This window comes from Mustela nivalis, assembly GCF_964662115.1.
Source record: "Mustela nivalis genome assembly, chromosome: 7".
In the NCBI taxonomy this organism is placed as follows: Eukaryota; Metazoa; Chordata; class Mammalia; order Carnivora; family Mustelidae; genus Mustela; species Mustela nivalis.
In genome coordinates, this window is record NC_139026.1 from 29174901 (window position 1) to 29184094 (window position 9194).

General features: G+C 36.7%; 1 protein-coding gene across 7 annotated transcripts in view; it reads left to right on the forward strand.

Annotated features, from left to right (window-relative positions):
- ATP2B1 (ATPase plasma membrane Ca2+ transporting 1) overlaps nt 1-9194 on the forward strand; it is a 121147-nt gene that overhangs the window by 65437 nt on the left and 46516 nt on the right. For all 7 annotated transcript variants that reach the window (XM_082740364.1, XM_082740367.1, XM_082740361.1 and 4 more), the window contains one exon: nt 7219-7416. In XM_082740364.1, coding sequence (XP_082596490.1) covers nt 7219-7416 — 198 coding nt within the window. The remainder of the gene's footprint in view (nt 1-7218; nt 7417-9194) is intronic.

A 9194-nucleotide genomic window follows, 5' to 3' on the forward strand; every position in this document is an offset into this window, starting at 1 on the left:
TGATTTGGGAGAAGTTTGTCAAAAATACCAAAAGGCTTGGACACTTAGGATGTGAGGTCGCTGTGAAACAATACTTGGGTGTTGATTTAACCAAAGCGACCAAGATTTTGCAGGAAAATACAGAAAGCTACATAGTCGTAAAAAGCCTTAGCTTCTTTATTGAAGTTATTGAAAATAACTTTTTAAAAAAGTAATCAAAGATCTGATGAGGTCAAAACACACAATGTTTCTTTTTCTAGGCAGATTACATTAAAAGTAAAGAAAAACTTGTTTACAGTAGCATATTAAGGGCAGTTCAGTAATGTAAGAAAATATTGTGCTTTCAACAGAGGAAAAGAAAATTCTAATTTTGTACCAGTGTCCTTTTAATGGTAAAACACCTTTTTTTAAAGATTTCATTTTTAAAGATTTTAGGTTTTTTTAGAAGATTAAAAGATTTTATTTTATTTATTTTAAAGATTTTTTTTTTTTTTTTTTTTTTTAAGGTTTAAAGAGAGAGTGAGCACAAACAGAGGCTGGGATGGGGTAGGGGGTGTGCAAAGGGAGAGGGACAAGCAGATTCCAGTGAGCAGGGGCCAAACTATCTGGGCTGGATCCCAGAACCCTGGGGTAATGACCTGAGCCTGAGTCAGACACTTAACCCACTGAGCCACCTAGGTTCCCCATGCTAAAACTCATTTTTAAATAAATTTATTTTTAATCTTAACCAGCTTGACCACATATTAAAATCTCCAAATCTTCCTTTTACAAAGACCTACCTTTCTTTTTTACATTTAGATTTTATCCTGTCTTTGCTCATTTCAAATAACCAGCTCCTTTTCCTTTTTTAAATATCCAGTCTTACTTTGTAACAGACTTTCCCTCAATAAAAGTGCATGTCTGGGCACCTGGGTGACTAAGTTGGTGAAGCATCTGCCTTTGGCTCAGGTCATGATCCCAGGTGTCCTGGGATCAAGCCCCACATCAGGCTCTCTGCTCAGCAGGGAGCCTGCTTCCTCCTCTTTCTCTTTGCCTACTTGTGATCTCTGTCTGTCAAATAAATAAAGAAATCTTAAAAAAAAAAAAAAAAGAATTACTTCCTTGAAGTTTGTACTTTAGCATTTACACCTCGGGCACAAGGAAGAATGAGAGTTACAAGCCTTTAAAGATCAATAGGAGGGGAGGTTTTGGGATTGGGAAAAAGAAATGGGCAGACTTTGAATTTGCCTCTAGAGTTGCATTTCTAGTTTTACAAAGATTTGTGAGATGAGGATAGTTGCTCCCAATTCCTCAAAGAATTTAGTTGCCACTTAATGACATCAGAGCTTAATCCACCCATCCAACTGCATTATCCTCAGTACAGAGGAGAGCACCTTAACAAAATTTCCTCTCAGTCACCAACCACTGCCCCCAGTCATGTTTTCTGCCTTTTTGTGTATTCACTAATCTCTGGAGTTAATCCAGTTATTAAAATGTTAGAGGATTTTCAATGAGTTTAAGAAGTTATTTAACTATAGTCCTTCGTTTGGTCTTTACTGTGGCCCTTGACCAAGAAATGAAAGCTTCCTGAGGAGAATTACCTGTAGCTTCAAGTGGTCTTCTTGGAAAAGGTAACTGTTTAATAGTCTCTTCAGAGTGGAAAGGCAATTCAGACAGGATTACTAGAATGAATATTCAAAGAGGGGAGCTGTATGAGAATTTTGTCAGTCTTATAGCCTTTTGTTTTAGGTAACTCTTGTGTCTTCACATTTTCATTAGCCTTTTTACAACAAATCTCTCATTAAAGCTATTTTGGGATTTTGAGATTTGGAGGCTTCTGCATGCCAGTAAAAATAGGTATCTCATTCTGTTTAATTTGATAGTCCTTACTTTCAAGTTCACTTCTTAAATGATCTTATCTAACTGGAACATTTCTCATAATGGCCATTGTAATTCTACGTTGTCTTTAGTAAGATTTTGCCATTTTTACAGATATTTACAGCTTCTGGAACCATAGTGTTTAGATGTAAAAATAGGCAGGTATGCCAGAAGGTGGCTTGCTTAACTTTCTGGATTTTAAGGATCCCATTACTCAGAGGAGAAGTACATAAAACAAAAGTGTATTCACCAAGAAGGGTACTATCTTAACAAAAGCAGACCTGAGATACAGCTGGAGAGCTAAACCAAAAGAAGGGAACTTGTATCCTAGAGGAGACTCACTGAATCCAAGGGAAAAAGACAACTCACAGAAATGAAGAGTGCAAGGGGCTCAAGGAGTGTTTTGTGGGATCTAGAAAACAGTTGTGAGGGTCATTATTTCCTAGGGGTTCACCTCCTTCCGATCCCACTTCCGACACCAGGTAATAATAACCTTAAATGAAACAAGTGGTAATTTAATTAAACAGTTTAAAGATAAGCATATTCAAGAATAGCAGTGATGTTGCAAGTCAGGGCAGGCAGATAAGGTGAGCCATAGGCAAGTCTGAGGAGACAAGACGGGAGGCTAGCTTTTATTAGGTTCTGAGAGGAGATTAATAGAGTTGTTTTGAACCTGGCTTCATTAGAGAGGAGCAAGAACTCAGTGTTGTGGCATTTTCTCACCGGCTGCAACTGGCAAGTCATTTGTTGTTCTTGAGGCATGTCCTCCTTCCTGTTTGTCATTTAAGTTGACATAAGTGATACATGTATAAGAACTTTCCTTTCATAGCATCCTACCTCTATTTTATTTTATTTTTTAAAGATTTTATTTATTTATTTGACAGAGAGAAACACAAGAGAGAAGGAACACAAGCAGGGGGAGTGGGAGAGGGAGAAGCAGGCTTCTCGCCGATCAGGGAGCCTGACACAGGGCTTGATCCCAGGACCCTGGGACCATGACCTGAGCCGAAGGCAGCCACTTAATGACGGAGCCGCCCAGGTGCCCCCAGCTCCATTTTAAATTAGGTTTTCTTTATTCATTTTTACTTCTACCTTTGATGGTTTTTAAAAATACTTTTTCTGTTTTTGAAGGTAACTGGGCCATGAGGAGATCAGTGCTAAAACATGCCCTTGCCTCACTGACCCTACACTACCATCAACTGAGCCAGTGGTACTAGGCAGATATGTTGTTACATTAATTCATAAGTTATACTTAATGATTTCATGTCACATGTGCACTGTTTTAAAAATTCAGACCATGGAGTCTCCTTACTAGTTTCATCAGCTTAGCTCTCTCCCTTTGCCTAAGAACTTTGCTTTCTCTCTCCTAACAGTGGAAGCCTCTTCTTGCACTTAGAGCAGCCTAACACTTACACCCTGGATTCCATTCCCCTTACCTCTTCAAAGGCTTTACTCTAGTGTTAGCCTTTGTTTCTTGTGTTGTCTTCTCTATATGATGATTTACACTTGTAAATTACTTGAGCTAATATCTATCACTCAGCTTTTTAAAAACCTAATGGGTTTTATTTACACTTTAAATTCACTTTTACTGCTTAATTTTTCTTTGCTATATCATATTCCTGGAAGAAGTTCTATGACCATAGTTTCCACTCATTTTCTAATTCTTGTTCTCTCTTCAGTTCTTTCTAATCAGACTTTCTTTACAACACTCTACTGTAAGATTTCTTAATCAAGGTTGTCAGCCTCCATCTAGTGAAAGCCAGTCGTCCATTCTCTGTCTTCATCTTACTCATTTGACAGAATCATCCACATGATATTCATCTTTGTTTAAAAAAAAAATTCTCCTTTTCTAGACTTCCATAGTATTAGATGAGCTTGTTTTTGAGCCCCTCCCCCTCATCCCCACCTGTTTCTTTGGGTTGCCTTTGGCTTTTCTTCCCTTATCTGACCTTCAAATGTTGGGAGGGTTCCAAGGCACTAGGTCTCAGACCTTCTCTCCCATCTGCTTTCTGGGAACTCTCATTGGGCCCATGGCTCCAGAATCCTCTATAAACATTGATGATTCTCTGATTCAGGCCTCTTCCTTGAGTTCCAGATACGGCTAGCTAGCTGTCTCACAGACATCTCCTCTGGTTTATTTAATGGGCATCTCTTGTGTAAATCTTTAAAATGAAAACCATTAACTCTTGCCTCTCTTTTTCCACTCAATTCTGCGATTCCCAAAGCCTGCTCTATCTTGGTAAACGTCTTTAGTATTCATCCATTTAAATGTATAGACCCCCTACCCCCCATTCCCCACCCACAAAATACTAATACTGTTCTTTATTCTTTTTCTTTCATCCATGTACAGTCTTTTAGCAAGTTCTGTCTGATCTTTTTGCAGGATAATTGGTAGATCCAATTAAAAATTCAGATACAGGCTACCCTCATCTCTTACTTTGTACAGCAACAGCCTCCCTAATAATGGTCTTTTCCCTCCACTCTTGAACTCTTCAGTTTATATTTTGTACAACGATTAAAATGACATCAATTATTACTGCAGTGCTTTAAAACCCATTCATTGTAGAAAGGTTTCTGTTACAGGTAGAATAAATACTAGTCTTCTCTGTGTTACTTAGTCTCTTTGTTTCGGTGCTATGTAACACAAGCTTCTGAATGTATAATTTGTTCACAGTGATTCTTCCGGATGTAGAGTAGTCCCTTGAAGTAGTAAATATTTGCTGGGGAACAGACTATTGTTATAAAACCCTTAACTTCATTGTATTTATATTATATAAGTTTATTATTTGATATTTATGGAAATTCAAGTGTAATTAAAACCTGTAGTGTTCAGTTTGTAACTTGTCATCCCCTTACTTAATAGCTGTTATTCTAAGTTTATGATTTGATACTTTGTACCTTCTTCTTGGGTCCTTCTAAACAACTTTGTAAGTTACACCAACAAATTTTGATGCCCCTCCCCCAGCTGAAGAAGTTAAGTCCTATGTGCAAAATTTCAGTAGGCGAACTGGAATCTAGGCCTTCTTGTTCCTAAACCAGATAACTTTATTGATGTTAATGTCCTAGGTGTGTGCTTGGGGGTGGTACAGAAGAATTACAGTAACCCTTAAGACCAGCTGCTTTTTTATTTTCTAAATTTCCTCCAGTTACATTTTTAAGCTGTCTTTAGTTCTTTGGCTAAAGACTTTTTTAAAAAAATATTTTATTTATTTATTCGATAGACAGAGATCACAAGTAGGCAGAGAGGCAGGCAGAGGGAGAGGAGGAAGCAGGCTCCCTGCTGAGCAGAGAGCCCGATGTGGGGTTCGATCCCAGGACCCTGAAACCATGACCCGAGCCGAAAGCAGAGGCCTAACCCACTGAGCCACCCAGGTGCCCCTAAAGACATGTTTTTATCAGCATTAGCATAAAATACTGGCCTCTGTTATAACCAATGTAAGTTTTGGCCAGTTATTTTATAGTTAATAGTGGTGATATTTTAAACTACTAGGTGTTACAAATATGTAATTAATGATAGGTCCTATTAAGTGTAAGTTAAACTGATAGAACCGATATCTTCAGACGAGTTCTTAGCAAAAAAATATTGGTGATTGACACAGGGAAAGAATGCAGTCTTTTATTTTTGCTAGTAAGATCACTGAAATACAAGACAAACTTACTATTTAATATCTTTATATGAAAGAAAGAACACTTAATTCAAAAAGCAGCAAGCGCATAATCTCAGAACATTGCAAGGTTTAGTTCTTTAAAATAAATTTTGTTTTGTGGAAAACGTCACTACATTGATTGTCTTATCCCTCAGTTAAACCACAAACCCGTGCTAACTGCTTGTAGCCAGGTGTGATCTGGGAGCATTGCTCTAGTCAGAAGGAACTATGTAGCTCCTAAATTATAATTTGCAAGTTGTTGCATCTCTCATACTGTCTTTCCCCTGATCACAATTAGTACAGTCCTTTGATTCCTTTCTTTCTTTTAAAACTCTGTTTCAAAGCCCAGAGCTCTGTGGAAGATTTCAGATGATGACTTCTGTCATCAGACAATCTGAAACACTTTTTGCCCAGAATGGACTGACCTTGTTACAGTTGCTAATAAAAACATCTCTGGAATATTCTTGATAACATTAACAAAGTCAATAATTACTTTAAAAAGTTTGTATTCATTTCTTACTGTTTTTTGTAGCAGCATAATTTCTTTGTTCTCTCTTCCACTCTCTGCCTGCCTCCACATTGAGATCACCAGCTGAAACACTGAAAACCAAGAGCCTTCCAGTAATCTGCTGTTTTCCTGTCTCCCTCCTTTCTTTGATACTTTGTACCTTTCTTGTTCTCCTTTCTTGTTCTCTTAGAATGAGCTCTTTCAACCTCCACCCCCCGAAAAAGATTAAGTTAACTAAATTAATTATAAATTTCAATTCATGATGATAAATTGAAAGTGGTATCATTCTGGTACCTTATCCGCCTCCTTTGCTATTTTTAAACAGACTAAGGGAACAAATCATTGGTCACTGCTACCTGTGTTTTCATTCCCCCCCAACAAAAATGTAATTTTGTGCAAACGTTGCTTTAGCTGATGGGAATATATTTAGGTTTGATAGGATCAGCAGGGTTAGATTAGAAGAGAACCTGCTAGATGGGGTGAAGGAAAGGCAAAATTGATGTTCATCCAGCTCTCCCTTAACCTCTGCCCTCATAGCTTTCCACTCCTACATTCAGGCGATAAATGTTATGTGTCCTGTGATGCATCTTTTCCCTTGCAGTGACTGTGGGTGCGGTCAGTGGCACTACCTATTTCTTAAGCTGGAACAAAATCCTAAAAGTAAAATTCTGAAGAAAAATCATCCTAAGTTTCTGGTTTTTGTGACTTGCAAATCTTTTATCAGTACCAAGTATATAGTAGACATTTTAGTAGAGGTGGTTTAGAGTTTAAATTAACTTTTCATTGTTCTTTAGTAAATAAGAGTGAGTTAACCAAGATGTAAGTAAATCAAATAAATACATAATTCCCCATTTTTGGAGCAAAAACATCATACGTAAAGGTCAGGGAGATGTTTAATTCCAGTATAAAACCCATCCAGCTGTCATATCAGTTCTGGTCTCTGGCAGTCTACAAGATGGTATAAAGTAATTTGATCAAAAATAAGCAGTATGGAAAAGTGAAAATTCTTAATCCAATCTTGGAGCTGTCTACCTGAAATGTCCTTTTAAAGTTCTGTACACGTTTTTCAGGAATTTAAATTCTGTACATTTGGTCTAATGCATAAAAATCCTATCAAAAGGATCTTAGGAATTGTAATCTAAAGTGTGATGAATATGTTTTAAATAAAATAGGTAGTTTCATTTGTAAATGTGAGACTTTTCACTGAAATTTGTTTCTTTTCACTAGGTTTAAGTGGAAACCCTGCAGATATAGAGAGAAGAGAAGCAGTGTTTGGAAAGAATTTTATACCTCCTAAAAAGCCAAAAACCTTTCTTCAATTAGTATGGGAAGCATTACAAGATGTCACTTTAATTATACTAGAAATTGCAGCCATAGTATCATTGGGCCTTTCTTTTTATCAACCTCCAGAAGGGGATAATGCACGTAAGTAAATTGGGGAGGGGAAAAAAGAAAAAGACTTTAATGTGTGATGTTGGTAAGTTCAGTTCATTTGCATACTTAAAATGTAATAATAATAGCAGGTCAGCATTTATTGACCATTCTAGACACCATTCTAATAGTGCTTTTAATAGTTCTTCAAATAGTCCATCTCGGATAATTGTACAGTAACACTGTGAATGGTGTCACTTCTAAGTGAAATACAGAGGTTAAAAAAGCTGCCAAACTGTGCCGTACCATGTGTTGTCAAGGAGCTAAGCCATATATCAGTGGGGTTTGTGCCACTTCGAACACTATATTGAGATAATTATAGTTTTAATTTTGGTGTGTGTGTTTTTTTTTAATTTTGGGAAGCATTACGAAAACAGTATTTTTTTCTCTTACCTAATCCATTATTTTTCAAGTTCTTAAATTGTGTTATTATATGCATGATTTGGGTAATTTCCTTGACATTCTAAAAATGTTTCTACTATGAAGTTTCTTGACCAGTAGAAAAATACATCATACAGTGGTAATGGTGTATCTACTTTAACTTTTAACTACAAAATGGTTTTGTTTTTCTCCCTCCTTTCTGTGTTCATTTCTTTTTTAAATTTCTTACCCTTTTTAAAAAGCTTATTTAAAATAGATATTCTTTGACGGTACATTCTATAACTGCTGAGAAATCTAGCTTGGGTTTTGCTTGCTGTATTTAAAACCGTAGAGTGAACGCATAGTAGTTTTTATATCAGAAGAGTGATGGACCAATATTTTTGTTCGTAAAAACTTTATTCTTACGCCTTTTAAGTTACGAAAAGTTTGATAAGTATTTGCTGACTCTAAGTTTGGCTTAGGCAGTGATTTAAAGTAATTCCATAAAAGGTGTGCCTGGAGCTCATTTGAGTTTTGTTTTTTTGGGTCTTTTTGTTCGTTTGCTTGAGAAAGTTGGTCACAGACTACATTATTTTATCTGAGCCCAGTATGGATCAGTGGTTTTCAGCAGCAGTAGCACTGTTCATATTTTGCACCAGAACATTCTTTGTTGCCCTGCATGGCACCACCTTCCAGTGGAGGCAGCCAGAATGCATCCCCATATTGCCAGTTTTCTCATAGGAGGCAAAATTGCCTGTGACTGAGCATCACTGATCTAAATAAGAAAAGATTTAGGCAGTATTCTTGTCAACATTGAGCCAAATTATTTTTGAAACTTGTCTTTATTTTTGTTAAATAATACATATTTTGCTATAGAAAGATGAGGAGGGAAGAACGACAATTCATAGGAAATACTATTCACCCAAAATCTCACTTCTTAGAGATTACTGCTCTACCATTTTGATACATAGTCTCCCAGATTTTAAAAGTACATTTGTGTGGGTTACTTATAAAGGTATCTGTGTACATGTGTGGGTAGACCTGAGGGTATGTAAATGCATGTCTTTTATATGACAAAGAAAGGTCATACCATATTCAGCAACACACAGCTAAGTTCTGTAGTGCTATTTACCCAACTAGCATTATGGAATATTGGGAATTGGTATTCTACATTTCAGTGCGTTGGCAGATTATTAATATTTTTTTAACTTTTAACATTTTTTACTCCCAAGATTATAAGACTAAAAAAAATATTTTCAGTGGGAGTGGATTTTGTTACCAGGACAAATCGTTTTGGAACTTGGACTGCTTTCATTTGTAGGATGTAGTGACAAAGCCCTTTCCCGAATTTACTTAAGGAGAATACTGGCATTAGATCCAACTGGGAAGATAGTCTAGAGTTGTCAGTGTCG